The sequence below is a fragment of the Anomalospiza imberbis genome, chromosome 3 (assembly GCF_031753505.1).
Source record: "Anomalospiza imberbis isolate Cuckoo-Finch-1a 21T00152 chromosome 3, ASM3175350v1, whole genome shotgun sequence".
NCBI lineage: Eukaryota > Metazoa > Chordata > Aves > Passeriformes > Viduidae > Anomalospiza > Anomalospiza imberbis.
The window spans coordinates 24,740,088-24,755,740 of record NC_089683.1 but is presented as its reverse complement, the minus strand read 5'-3'; the positions used below and the strand labels follow the sequence as shown (position 1 = coordinate 24,755,740).

Sequence of the window (15,653 nt, the reverse complement as noted above, 5' to 3'; positions counted from 1 at the left end):
GATAGCATGATGTTTAAATCAAATTACTACAACAAAGAATCTTGTAAGCTGTACAAATATAATTTTATAAAATATTTTGCTGGATTTAATATATCTATTGCATCTGCAGAGAATCTGTAACAATTTTCTGTGATTTGAATTAAGTTAATAAAAGTAATTTTTGCTGTATTAACTGTTACATTTTTGATGGCGATCAAAAGCAGCACATAGCAGGCACTTTATAAGATGTACCTTTAAAGCTTGTATATTTTATGTCACTCTTTTTCAAACTGAAAGACTTTTAGAAATGAGGCAAATAAATCTTTAAAATCACTATACTAAATTTACAAGCTGCTGAATTAAAAAATGCCATAATTAAGTGTAAGAAAGTAGCAGAAAAATAATTTTTAAAATAACTTTGGAAGTCAAACCCAGAGTGACTGGCGCAATCAAAAGCTTTTGAATTATTTAGATTTTTAAATTCATTCACCCAAAGATCTTTAAAAACTGATGCACAAAATTTTCCATAAACACCACAATACTTTTTGTAAGACAAAAATACAATTCATTGTACATCAAAGGGTCTTCCCTGCAAACAATTATTCATCCATCATGCACATCTAGATGAAGATTCAAAGTCTCCTAATCTGTCAGGATATAGCACAATGCTTAATTTAGATATACTAAACAAATCAGAGAATGTTAAAAAATTGAGCTAAAAAAGATCCTCAAGAGGTTGCCCAAATCTAAAATGGAATCTGCCAGAGTTAAGCCACTCTCCTATAGTCATTAAACTTGCTAAAACAGCTGGGGAAAAATACACAGACTTTAAGGCACATAAGCTTTTGAGATCAGATACTTCTTTAGATCCTAAGAAGGATGACATGCCTGAAAGCTTCTATCTTCTAGCTGTATCAGTTGATCTCATAAAAAATATCACTTCACTCCACAAATCTTATGTCTCTAGAGCAACAGAACTACAGCAAGATTACAACTAAGCAACTGTTGTCAAGTTTACATGTGAAAATGTGTTATATTTGAAGATACCACACATCTCTTAAATGTGTTGCACAATTTAATTATCTTCCCTACAAAAAGAAATTCCCATCTCTAATCTACTTTTATTTTGCTGCTATTTATATACTTTTTTTTCTGCAGATAGACAGGAATGAGGAAGAGTTTTTTTTCCTGCAACAATGCTTCACGTATGTAAGGATTTTTGCTATATATTTCCTCAGAACTTCAGAATTCTTTATCTTTTACTCTCAGTCATTTCAAGAACTTCTGCAACCATCCTTATTGCTGTTCTCTGGACACTTTCAGACTGAATTGAGCCTTTCTGGTGAGAGTGCAGTGACCAAATCTGGCAGAATACACTTTCAAGATCTTACCAGTGCAGTGGCAGGAGCTGAGATTGCAGTACTTCTTCAGGAGGGCTATGTTTAGACACTTAGACTAGGACACAGAGAAAGGAACATGCTAGGTGGCCTTCAGTTTCTCTAAGACCAGGTGATTTTATTAACTACCTTAAGATATAGGCTTCCAAGGTTCATCTAAAACCCCTGTTGTGCTGCAACATATGCTCTTCATATATTTTAATGTGTTGCAGAGATAGCTCTGGATTCTGTAGCTAGTATAAATTTAATTTTTGCTATATATGTATCATGCTGTCATAAATGCAAATGAAAATCTCTCTACAAAGATCCTCATTGTTCTTGCACTGGTTTTGAAAAGAATACAGTACAAATTTCTTCTGTTTTCTTCCTGAATACAGAATTTCAAGTTTTCTTAGTTTTGGCCTCAGACACCTAAAAGGCAAGGCTTATAAATTAAAGGCTTAAAGGAAACATCATATTGATTGCATTTTCTTCCCATTTGGAAGATTTACAGTACCTACCAAAGTAATTATTTCTACAGCATTGCGTGATAATTACAACATAACAAATCAGAGCTTTATCACCGTCACTTGTGCATGGGGCTACCACAGTTATAGTCTGAGAGTACAGAGGCAGCACCTAAGAGGATAGTAATACATTGCTGCCCCCCTGGAAAGTTGTTTGCAGTTGGAAATGCAATGCTGGGGGAAAAAATGCAAAAAACATTTCACTTTTGATAATTTTAATATTTAACTCTAAAAATTTGAAGATCTGGACATTTACTTATGGCTGGTTCTTTGTCTTAAGTGCAAGTCATATTGAAAGTATGGTCCTGTCTTTTACTTGGGCAAAAGTTGGTATTAAGTGGCAATGTTTTTCTGTACTTCTTATTCTCTTTATCAACAGGCAAAAATTAAATAAAAAGTTGTTTAAATGTTCAGAGTTTGGCTACTCTTTTCTCATATTATGGTTTCAACAGTCCTGTGTTCTACCCAGTTCAGACAAGTACATCTTTTACAGCCATGGATGTCAATGCCTAAAGGTGCAAGGTTTAAGCTGATATATTTGGTCTTTGACCAGGCCTATTCCCATTCCTGTGCTGGTCCATGTGAAAAAGACCTGAACATAAACATTATTTCTGGTAAAACAAATCCATTAAATTGACAAATATGAGGTCAATCTCACTGGCAGCCAGCTGTATCAGAAATCAATTCATAGCATTCTGCATGTTGAGTTCAAGACTGTATGAGCAAATGAAACCTTGTGATACCCCAGAGATCTAAGAATTACTACCATTTTCATCTCTGACACAAAGAAAGTGAAGTGCAGAACAGAAGTTGTTAAAGGCCCTACAGTAAATCAGACACAGAATGAGAAACTTGGACTCCCATTTCCCTGCCATGTACTAAACCTTCCAGATCCCACTGGCTTAACACAGATGGAATTCAGATGAACTTCAGTATTTGCTGTTCCTCAGAGTAACATAAAAGACCATGCCTCTTGCTCCTCAGGGTGTAGCAGTGTTCAGGAAAGCCAAGGTACAGAAACTACCCCTGAATTCCATTGAATTCTAATCTGTGGGGATAGGCACCTGGAAGGTGAAAAAGCCCAATAGCTAGCGAGCATAGAAATGAAAGATAATTTGTTACTTTGTATTTCTCTGCTTATGCTTGTCTATTTCACCTTTTGACCTCTTATCTTCTTTACAGCATATTTCCCATTCTTTTTATGGCACATAGCACAAGAGCACCTTAATCAGCTTTAAGTTTTCATAAATATTTACATATTACCATAATGATTAAATATCCCAGAAACTCATTCCATGAATGTATTGGGGAAAAAAAAAAGAAAAAAAGAGAGCTTGTGGAAAAAATTCTCTAAAGAGGAAGTATTTTAAAACCAAGTCAGCTTTCTCATCCCTTATTGCCTTCTGTTGTTTGCAGTACTGTTTTCACCTGCCACAAGTATTGATAATGTTTTCTTTCAGTGCAAGGCTAAAAATCTGTGAGGATCTGCTACGAGTTATTTGAATAGGACAGATGATAAAAAGTCATAAATAAGTCCTAAATGACATAAAGTTAGTTGAATACCTTCCTTCCAGACTTACTCTTTCTGAGTTTACTACAGTAGTCTTGGACAATAGCTTCATTGATAGTGTTCTAGCAGCTCATCAAGAAAGATTCTCTAACTTGTGCTCAAAACCTACTATTTTATAAGCATGAAAAATAGTTTGACTATGCCACTGAATATTGTGCAGCTAGTTAAGTGTGAGAATGAAAGAATTTCATATACTCTCCACTTGCAGTCCTTTAATTACATATTTTCATCTCAGGCAGTTTTACAGAGAGGTTCACATAGAAACACTCAAGTAACATGCTAGGGAAAGTTCCATGGAGGTGAAATGCCATCTGCCTACCCAAACAGAAATAGCAGAGAGCTGTGAATTTCCACTTATCTCAAAGAACAGAAGGATAAGAAAGGTAGTAAAGATTCTCAATTGGGAGTGTATTTTTCCAAAAAGCACTTCAAAATCATAAAATAGGAGATGAGGCCAGCAGCAGCCTTCCCAAAAAGCTTGAGAGATACTATAGTGTTAACAGGATGCCTGTTTAGTTGGAGCACAGGAAAGTGGCCCAAACTAAGCTCTTTAGACCTCCATCAAAAAAATCTGTGAAATAGAAAAATAATTGAATAAAATTTCAATTTAGCATTATATGCAAAGCTTTTATGCAGCCTTTGATGTTCCTAGTCATAAATGGGACTGAGAAAGAAAGTGGGGAAAGTGGTGTTAACACAGACACTGAAGAAAAGAGGATTAGAAAGGAGAGAAATGTAAAAAAACAGTTATGAAACACGCTTCTGCTGTGCATGATTTTCCCTACTGCTAATGGAACCTAATTACCTGTCCAATGTATTGTATTATTTTCCATATTTTTGCTTTTATTTTACAAAACCACTCAGAGTTAGAGCTATTCCTGCAAGTGCAAACAGGCAGGCGAGGTTTCACAAGGAACAGCTGTTTTTCTAATGGCTGTTAGACTGCCCCAGATCCTTCATCTCACCGGGGACACTTCCCTTCACTTTTTTCAGACTTCAGCAGAGCTTTAAAAAGCAAGCACTTGTTGTTCCCAGCTCTTCCACATAGTGTCAGTAAAGGCTCAGAAACCAGCTGAAGTCGCCAGGCTGAAAGCATCTGGAAAAATTTGTGGAGGCTCTCCAGAAGCCAGGACACTTCTGTGATAACGAAGCTTTTTTCTGGAGCCATCCTCCAAACACTGATGATCTCCCGCTCCCCAAAAAAGTCTCACAGGAAAGTCCCAACAAGGACAAAAAAAAAAAAAAAAAAAAGGTTAAAATCAGAGTTAAACTTTAAGATGGATTGATGTTAGAAATCCATCAAGAGATCTTCACCTCATATTCCTGAAGAAAAAAAAACCTTCTCTAATATGACAATATAGTGAGATTGGTATTTTTCATGTACAAATTTAGTTACTCCCTGTGGTTTAGTGTCCTGAGGCATTTTAATTAGAGGCTGTAATGGTGTTTAATCAATTAGCACAGCTCATTGCATCTCAAGCTGAAAATGAAAACAATAAAAAGGCTCCATCTGGCATAAAGTGCAGCTGCTTGCCTCCTGGAAGATTTATGCTGTCTCGAGCATATTAAACACTTTGCTGTAGTCCTTCCACTGGTGGAATCCTGGGTCAGCTGTCAATTTGTTTTCTACATGTCAACCCTAAATCATTTCCCTTACACGCCAGAAGTCTTGTCAACCTCTTATTCAATGGGTCATCTTTCAGTGCAACTTCTTGGCCAAAATAGAAATGTAATTTCCATAACCAGCACTAACTGACATTTTCATATATAAAGGAACGACTTTATCTCTTATCTAGTTTTTGATGAATAATAAATCCCAGATGGAAGTAAACAAAGAATGATCATCTTTCATTCTAAACAACAATGATTTTATTTTGCTTTGGTAATTCAGTCTCACAACTGTTCGACTAAAATATCATAATATAGTCATCTAGAAGTCATTTGGAACCCACCCACCCCCAATTGTTTTCTCCTAACAATTAATTGGTTCTCCATATGGAATTCTTCCTCTTGTTCTCTTTTGGTGATATTACCTTCTGCAAATCAAGATCTGAGTGGTGGGGTGTCAAGCAACATAAGGTTGAAAGGAAAGCTAAGTAGATATGCTACCAAAGGGAATTCTGGAGAGCTAGAGTCCCTGTGAAAACACTGAATGTATACTGCTGGAAGGAAAAATGCTGTCATTAAAACTACCTTCATCATGAATGACTCCTGATTAAGGATTTTTCTGCTTTGACTTGAGCCTAAAAATTACGTGATTAAGACTAAGCTTACTTAAGGAAGGCTTCTTGTGAGTCTTCCAATAATTTCATTGATGATCTTGACTAAGGGGAAAGTAGCACTTTAAATTGCACAGGATATTTAATTAGGGTTTTTGAAACCAGCAATGAGAACAAAAGATCTAAAACAAAGCAATATCTTCTGTGAATAGGGAGCTATCTAATCCTTAGGCTGTCCATCTCTTACCCATTATTAAGCTCTAAACTCACACATTATTTCATTTTTACATAACTAATCTTACCTGAAAGAAAGGAGACCAACATGAGACCAGGCTTACATTGAAAAGTAATAGAAAGAATGACACAAAGAAAATACACTGTTTTATACAATGTTTATTATAAAGGAAATACTGAAAAAAAATTCTCTGTCTGGTAACAATGCCTGGCAGATAAGAACTGTCCTTGAATACATGATATGATAGCTAAAAAGACAGACAATACTCTGAGCAAAGGAATTACATGGCCTACCAGTGAGGCGATAGCTCCTCGTCAACAGGAAACACCAAATGTGTTCAAACGTGTGAAGAAATCGTTAGAAACATGACAAAAAGAGCAGGTGGCTAGGTCATGCTCCCTGTGTATCACATATAAACAAGTGTGCATGTGTAGGTTCCATCACAAAGGAAAAATACCAAAACTGAAAAAATGTAGTTGAATAACACAGAACACATGAAATCCCAAAGTAATTTGTTGAACATCAGCTTCACTGGAATGTACTAATGGGGAACTGTCACCCACAAAAGACAGTGAGGATCTACATAAATAAAAAAAAAAAAAAAAAAAAAAAAAAAAGATAACAGCAACTAGTTTGCTTGCAGCAATATGTTTTCTGAGGTTTTCTGCCGACCATGTGTTCTATTGTACCAAAGAGTTAAGAGTTGTGGGTTTTGGGTTACTCATTTGCTCCAGGACATTTTACATCTTAAAAACTGGATTATCAAGGCATTAGAGAAGAAAACAAGAACTGAATTCAGTGTACTGGAAGCTTATTTCTATGGATCACAACTGGGAGTAATAGCACAACCATCTAATTGGCACTGGAATAATTTTCTAAATCGGCCACATTACATAATCTTAGGCATTCAACAATCTAATGGAAATGGAAGTTATTAGCAGAGGATCAGCTATGCTATAAAAACAGACTGCCCAAAATGCCTGGTTTGGTCAGCTCTGGAGGAAGCAAAAGCTTCTATCACAGAGCTTTCCTAACCTAACTGTATTGATTAAGACAGACAGATTGGCTTAAAATATCCACCCCCCCACCATCCCCCAAATCATTACCAGTATTAACTGGCAAACCCAGTAATCTCTGCAGAGCTGGCTATAATGATTGACTATATGTTTAATAATAGTAATTGATATTATTACAAATAAAGCCTACAAAATCTTTATCCACACTTCCTATTACAGGTGGTAGACTCAGAAATTTAGATGTCATACTGTATATGAAACTATGACAAAAAGATTTCACACTTCACTGATTCAATTTAAAGCTGCATGACATTAAAATGAAGATGTGTTTCGCAGCTGAAATGCTGTGCAACTTTGAAAAAATATGCTTCAAAAGGCATTCATCAGTCACTGCAACATGAGTTGCACTAGGAGAAACCTTTCCATGTCCATGTCTGTTTCTACTGGAGATGTAAGACATAGTGCCTTTTCTGCAGGATATACAAAGAAAATACAATTCACTATGCTAGTGACATGTTCCAGCAAATATCTTGCATATTATACAACTTCTGAATCTGTATCACAGATCCTTATTGTCAATATAATATTCCACAAACTGGCTAAAATACTTGCAGTCCTACTGTGCTAAGAACCAGGAGAAAGAACACAGTTCTGTCAGAGCTGAGTGCACCCCCAGGTTCTGCAACCTCTGTCCCTGTCCAGGAGCTGGCTGTCCATGCTGGACGCCAGCTCTGGTATGGGGCAGCATGTAAGCTGGGACCAAGCTTCTGGGAACAGAGCTTTTGGAATTTTGGAGTACTCTTTTGGGAATCAGCCTTTTGCCCTAGAGCTGCATTTAAGCTCAGACTCTCACACTAAGCTCAGGCAAAGATCAGGTTGCAAGTATGCTTTTGCCTTGCTGAATTTGATTGTAAAACTCATCCACTGACTTGATTTTCTGGCTTAACCTCAGACCTGTTTCATCACAATAGATTTGTCTGGTGATTGCTGGGAGATGACAGAAACCTGGTAAACATCCTCAGACCTACCCAGCTTTCAGGCACTGTGGGACTGTGTAGGTGAGTACACTGCCCTGTCAGTCTTGCTGCTGCCTTCAGCTCCTGGCACCCCTTTCCCTGGGGAACAGTCCATTATAGTTCTTTTCTGACACATTCCACTTGTGAGACAGGCAGTAAGTCAGCTGCTTATGTCCAAAAAAAAAAAAACAAAGAAGGTTTCCCTTGACATGCAACACAAATAATAAAAATACTTTGTAAACAAAAAAAAAATCCAAAACCCTTCAATTTTTTTTTTGTTTTGAAAGATGGTGAGTAATCCCTATATTCTGCAAATAACAATGATAACAGTTGATACTCAAGCTCTTCTATAAATTGAGCTCCTACTTTCTCTATCTTAGGTAGAAAAAAAATATATACATATTGTCTCATTTATGTGCTGTCTTCTTAACAGTGATAAAGACATTCTAGTTACTCATCCAACAGATAAAGGTGACTCTTATGCTGGTATTACAAACAAAGTCCTTTCAATGCCAGGTTCCCCAAGGAATCTGAAAAAAAATGAAATGTAATAATTTAAAATGTAATTAAATGAAATATGCCTCATCTACAGCAACAAAATAAGATTCATGAAGATCATTTAAGAGAATACATGACTCATCCAATTCTACCAACATAGGCATGTATGCCTAGACCTCAGTATTCACTGGATATCTTTAAAATTACAACAGAGCAGCATTTGAGAGAGTTACCTATTCATAGGCATTGAGCAGGACTCTGGTATGAGAGCCATACACTGATTTTTTTCTGCTCTAGCCCTAGAAAAATCAAATGGAGGCTGTTGAACTCTATGAGTCAGATTAAGAACTCTTGGAAGCAAGGAGTATAGTTGGGTTCTTACAGATCTCAGCAAAACTAGCAGTTACAATAAAACAGATAATAATACATCTATCCAGAGAAGGGTAAGTCTCTCACAATCTCTTTCTAAGCTGGAATGAAAAACAAGTATCACCAAACTATGTGAGTAAATAAAATTTCTGAGACTTCTCACTGATGTACTGCATGGTCGCTTACCCTTGGAAGCCAGCAGTGTTGAGGACTTTCAAGCTGGGCACTGGCAGCCTGTATGTGCTAAAGATTGCAGCTCCTGCCAGCTCTGAGAAGGCCTGCCAAGAGCCCAGCAGCCCAGCTGGTGGGGTGCCAGAAGGTTGCTTGTTTTGCCTTCAGTCTTTGATCAAACCAAGTAATTTCTGCTGCACGTTTTCATTTTGATGAATGCATGTTCCCTGAGAGAAACCATTTCATTAGAAAACTCCTGACCCATGTAAAAGAATAACTTCAACAAGGGTCACTTGCATTCGTCATATGTATAAACAGAGTTAAATATATGTAGTTGTACATTACCTTTCAAGCCCTTGTAGTCTTACTCCAGTTATTAACTACTTTAACTGATCAGCCTGGAATGGTATCAGTAACCAGAGACCTCCAGACATCCTAAAAATACCTTTTCTTCTTTAGTTATCTAGTTTCCTATTTTCAAGCAATGTTTTTAATGACATGTTTTCAAATAAAGAAGAAAAAGGTCTTTACAGTTAACATACATTCTACATTAGGAAGTTCTATGTTTTGCACTAGATGTGCAAAGAAATTGCAAGAGTTTCATTGCTCTGCAGTAGTGAAGAAACTTTTTGGTCTTATTTGCAAAACAGAAAATCCTTACCCTCCACTTGTTCTGCTTCTAGTGATAAATAGTGACCAAGTGAAGAAGAAAATAGGAAAAAATCATCATACTGATATTGCCATCTAGATTTCAGATTACCTTAATGTTCATATAAATATGTCATAAAATCATCTTAAAATCTGTTTCTTTTCCTTGACTTACACTGAAATACCTGGTGAGCAGCCAACCCAGGCATACAAGAGAATCATTGACATGAAGCACTGCGTGCAATACTGAAACCTGCATTCAAATACAGAGACTTGCTAATGTTTTTCACTTTAGCTGGTTTGTGCAGCAGCTCAGACCCTTTGTGTCAACTCTCCTAATTAAATTGAAAGCTAAATAGCAATGCAGATCTTGTTATATGCTATTATTAGTGGAATTCAGCAGGAATTCCACTAATAATAGCATATAACTCAAGAACCCAATAGATGTCAATCAAAGTTCAAGCTTCTGATTCTACCCTTGGTTGTTAATTAACTGACAGAATGCTTCAATTCAGTTTATTACTAATATCTAAGGGATGTGCTGTGCCTTCCACTTGCACAGATACAATTTCTGGGACACTCCTTATACCATGTGAGTGCACAAACCAAAATAAGAATCAGAAATGTAATTTTCAGCACCCCACATGGAAAGGGAGGGTTTCCCCCAGTTGCTTAAGTGTTATTTGAACAGGATGTGTTAAAAATAGAACCCAAGCACTGACTCCCCATGAGTTCTGCAAAACTGGGCAAACATAAGCAAAGGAACTCAATGGATCATTAAGGATGATACAATAAAACATTAGTAGCCTAAAACACTAAAACACTATTTAGAAGCACTCCTGCTCTTCTTTGAGAAGGTCCATGACTAAATCCTAGATTAAGCTTGAATACAGATTTTTCAAGCAGCAGAAATCACTTTCTCAGAGATATCAACATTTGCACTGTTCTACATCAGATTTCACTGGTAGCAAAAAAGATCCTCAAAAATGTCTTTGTAAAGAGCATTAGACTACATCCATTTCTCCCCTCAGAATCACATGAGCCTGCAATCAGTGCAGTGTGAGCTTTCTTGAATAAAGATGAGACAGTATTCAACTACCAAGCACCTGCAGACGCCACAAACAATTCATCCATGAAGAGAACCATCAATATGGAGCAAACAGCTTGAGGAGGATCAAAGAATCATTTAGGTTGGAAAAGACCTTTAAGATCATTGAGTCCAGCTGTAAAGCTGAATGATCTGTTGTAGGATTTACCGTGATTTAGAGGAGTGGATAGAAAGGTGTTCAGCTACTCTCTGTCCATTTTAAGACAGAGATTTGCTGCCATGTACTACAACTTGGAGAGAGAGATTTCAGAGAACAAAAGGTGGACGTTCCATTCAGTAAAAGATGGAATCCAGGTGGGTGCAGAGCCAGATGCCAGTTTCCATCCGAAGCAAAGAGTTAATGTACTCCAAATGCAAGGAAAGAACAGCTGCACATCCACAGTGGAGAACAGCCGCACATCCACAGTGGAATAATCTCTATTTGTGGGTGCACAGAGAAGAAAGTTTTTCTCCTCGTGGCTTCAGAGGGTAAAAGTGTAAAAAGGGCAAAAGCTCCTATATATGAAGATCTGACCTTGAATTCTTACAGGTGAGAGGACAGCTTGTCTACAGTATCGGTGGAGGATAATAGGCAAGCACAGGTGGTTCTCCTAAAATAGTCTTTGCTAAAAATCGTGAAAAATGACAGCTTTTATCCTAGTTTAAAATAAAGCCTCTTTGCCAGGGCTATTATCTTTACACTGTCGATCAAGCTGGCTGCCGAGAAATGGACTGAGCAGACGCGCTCACAGGCACTTAGGGCAACGCTATAGAATTACTAAGAAAAAACCACCATCATCAATCCGTTGAAATGTTAAAAAATGCCTTTAAAATATTGCCTTTGGCTGCAGTCTCATTTGCATCTCACTTCGGGAAGCCTGTAGAGTTTGCAGTGACAGCCCTGACATGCACAATTCCTTCCGAAAAACATGAATGAAAGACCCGTATGGCGGGGCGGGGCCCAGCGCGCTCCGTTCTCGGCAGTGTCACAGGGATGGACGCAGGGGATGCCAATGGCAGTGACCGCAGCCCAGCGGGTCCTCCTGGCGGACCGGCTCCCGGCGGCCACACCGCGTCCATTCATAAACGCAGAACTGCTGAGGAGCAGCGCCTGCTGCGCTGCCCCGGCCACCCGCAGCCCGGAAGGGAGCACGGCAGCCCCGAGCGGGTGTGTGCACACGCGTGGCCACCCTCCCCGGTGCCTGTTCCCCCGCCGTGGGCGGCAGCGGGCTCGGGGGAGCGAAAAGGAGAGACGGCGAGCGAAGAGGGGCGGTGAGGGGCGGTGGGGGGCAGCGGGCGGGCTGCTGACGGCCAGACCCCTCTGGCCCGCCGCCCCAGCCCACCCGTGCCCTCCCTCCCTTCGCTATCCTCAGCTATCCATCTCACTCCAGCGCCCCTACCGCTCCCTTCGAGACGGCCGCCGAGCAGCCCCGGCGCCCCCGCTTCCTCCTTCAAGGATGAATGGAAGCGGGAGGAGGCGGGCTCCAGAAGAGGCGCCGCCCCGCCTCGCTCCCTCAATGAGCGCCCGGGAGGGGCCGCCTCGCCCCCGCCCCACGTCCCCGCTCCGCTCCGCTCCGCTCCGACCGCGGGGGACGGAGCGCGGCCGCTGCGCCGCCGGGGAAGGAGCCGCGCGTTCCGCGCCCGCCGGCAGCCGAGGGGACCCCGCCTGAGGGGCTGCCGTCACGGGCCGGGCGCCGTCCCGGTCCCCGCGTCCCGAGCCCCTGTCTCTGTCCCGGAGAATCACCCCGCGCTCGATGTCCCCAGCGCCGGGCGGGGGCTGCGCGAGCGGGGAGCAGCATCCTCCGGAGCGAGCTGAGAGGCGGAGCCGCCGCCGTGCCGGGAGCGTTCAGCACCTCGGCCCGGGGGACAGGGGCGGGAGCCGGCCGGCAGCCGCGGCCGTGCGCTCCGCCACCCCTTCCCGTGCCCGGCCCTGGACGCCAGCGGCCGCCGCCGCAGCCCCTCGCTCGCCTAGGGGGAGCGGTTTTTTATGGCCCTTTCCGCGCAGCCCGAACTTTCCCCTTCGGCTGGGGACTGCCGCCTTTCCAGCGGGGTGTGCCAAACCCACCCAGGTTTCCAGCCATCCTCCGTGCAAAACCCATATCGGGAAGGGAGGACGGGAAGTTTTGGGGAGCTCGACTCACCCAAGACGTTCCCAACGAGAGCCACAATGAATACGACGATGTAGCCGGCGATCAGCGCCCATTCATATTCCTTGGGATGCAAATACTCCTTCCAGAGATATCGCAGAAACTCCTCATCATCGTAGTCGGAGGAAGGGGTTAAAAGAGCCTCCCGCGTTTCATTTAGTTCCGACCCACTCGTCCAATTCCTGTACGGAGGGGAACCATCCTCCGGTTGAATCCCGGACATCCCTAGTGGTTGTTCCGGAGGCTGGGGAAAAAACAACAACCAACAAACCCAAACCCAGACCCTCTCAGGGCATCCGAGCTTTCTCCCGCCCGTCCATCGAGGCTTGTGGTTGCCAGTGCGAAAAGCGGGGTGTGGGGAGAAAAATGACGCGGGAACTTACGGGAACCAATGCGGGAACAGGCTGGGGATCCGCGTCGGTCCCCAACCCGCCCTGACGAGCCTTTTCCCCCACCGGGCAAGGGGTGCAGCCTCCGCGGGGGAGGCTTCACCCCCTGAACTGCCGTGGAAAAGGTGGTCAGGGCAGGTTGCATGCCTCAGGTGCCGGAGTGCACCCGCCCCGGCTGGAAAAGTCACGTCCGTTTCAGACGATGTCGATTTTTGTTCCCCAAACCATGCACACGCACCCTCACACACCCCCACATCTCTGCATGCCTCCCCCGCTCTTCCTCCCCCCGCTTCAGCTCATCCTCAGCTCCTCATCCCTCCCCAACCCTACTTCCAGCTTGCCCGTCCCTCTTCTGACTCTGCTTCTCCTCGGTTTCCCACACAAGCATTTCCCTTTAGACCTTTCTACATTAGATTCCAGATATATTCAAGATATTTGTAAATTAAAGGCTGTGGAAGGCTGCGGAGGGAGGAAGCACAGGGTTAAAGGAGCCATTAAAAAAACAGTGGCTAATGAGGATGCCTCATTTCTGTGCTGCTCTGAAAGTTACACTAAAACAGGAACACTGGGTTTCACAACACTGGTGGGAAATCTAAGAGAGCTGAGCAGATAAATGGGAGGTTTCATTGGATTTGAAGATTGTGAGACCTCACTGTAGCTTGAGTTTAGCATGCATTCACTGCGCTGAGGATGTTTCAACATCCAGCTTGGGATCTCGATACAGCAACTACCCCTCAGCTATTCTGAAACGGGCTCAGCTGGCAGGAAGCTGTTCAAGAGAACCCAGAAGTGCTAGTTAAACAGCATTATAGGTTTCCTGGCTTCTGGTCATTACTTCTTGAAATATTTTCATACTTTGCCAAGTGTACAGTCTCTGAAGGAGAAGGGATAGGTCTGAACTTGTCCCTGCTTGACTGATAAAATCCCCTCTTCTTCAGGCAATCTGTTCACTTCATATCTGAATAATTTAATGAGTCTGATAAAAGTGCCATTTCTATTGGGACATGGCACAACTAGCTCAGTTAAACATTTCAGTGCAGGGTCTGCACCTCCATAGAAATGGAGGAAGTGTTTTGATGCCACTCCCAACACAAGCATAATAGAGAGGCAAATATTCATTCATTAACACTGTGCATAGAGTGCTTAGCTCTAGTCAGTACTTTAGGCTACCCAAGTGTTTTTTAGCAGTGTGCAGCCTTCTCTACTGCCTTCAAAGTTCAATGCAGCATACCTACACCTGGAATACCTCCTCCTATTTCTGTAGACCTACTTGCCTTGCTTTAGTTCCTTGTTAAACAAAGAAAAAAATTCTTTCCTATTCCACAGGGAACTCGAGTGAATCTTTTAGTCTAAATTTGTTACACAGTGAAATATACTCAGATATACAGGAATGATCAGCATCTGTCTTACATAAATTAGAAGGGTAGAATTTGAAAACACCATAAACAAAGATTAGATACTCTGCAGCTAACGGAAACACCTAAGGTTATATTAGTTGAGGAGTGAGAAGAATATTGAGAAGTGATTTAAACTCTCCTGACAGTGTGGGGCCCTATTTAAGGAGCTTGTCATGGTCTTTGCTAGTGGTGAAGGGATTTAGAGAATGACCATTTGGTAATCAATAACAGACAATCACACTCATGCTCCAGCTTGTTTCCTCTGCTAAAATGTTTGTAATTCCACTATTTGCTTCCAAGTTGTCCAAAAAAATCAAGTAATGTCTTTTTTGACATAAAGTTTCTTCTTCTGACACCAGTAGTGACTCCACCTGCAGTGCTGCATGCAGCTCTGAGGTCCCCAGCACAGGAAGGACATTGACCCTTTGGAACGAGTCTAGAGGGACATCAAGGTGATCAGAGGGATGAAGCACCTCTCCTATCAGGAAAGGTTAAAAGAACTTGGATTGCTCATGCTGGAAAATAGGTGGCTTAGGGGTGACTTAATTGTAGCTTCCCAGTAACTGAAGAGAAAGATGGAGAGGGACTTTTTACAAAAGTATGCAGTGATAAGACAAGGTAGGGGATGGATTTAACCTGAAAGAGAGTCGGTTTATATGAGACATCAAGAAGAAGTTTACTGTGAAGGTAGTGAGGAGCCGAAACAGGCTGCCCAGAGAAGTTGTGGATATCCCATTACTGGAAGTATTCAAGGCCAGGTTGGATGGAGCTTTGAGCAACCTTGTTTGCTGGAAGGTGCCTTGCCTATAGTAGAGGGGTTGGGATTAGATGATCTTCAAGGTCGCCTCCATTCCAACCCAAGCCATTCTATGATTCCTATAAATAGTAAAGGAATGGAATTAAAAAGGCATAAATATTTGGAAAAAGCATGAATTTGTGAAAAACTTGTCATAAGACTCATTCTTGCTTTCAACAAGATTACAAATTTGATTGATAAATACATAAGTAA

General features: G+C 41.5%; 1 protein-coding gene across 1 annotated transcript in view; it reads right to left on the bottom strand.

Annotated features, from left to right (window-relative positions):
* Positions 1–13,226, bottom strand: part of HCRTR2 (hypocretin receptor 2) — a 32,259-nt gene extending 19,033 nt beyond the window's left edge. The window contains exon 1 of the mRNA XM_068183672.1: positions 12,853–13,226. Within this exon, the coding sequence (XP_068039773.1) occupies positions 12,853–13,081 (229 nt within the window). The 5' untranslated portion in view covers positions 13,082–13,226. The remainder of the gene's footprint in view (positions 1–12,852) is intronic.
* Positions 13,227–15,653: the final 2,427 nt, after the last annotated feature.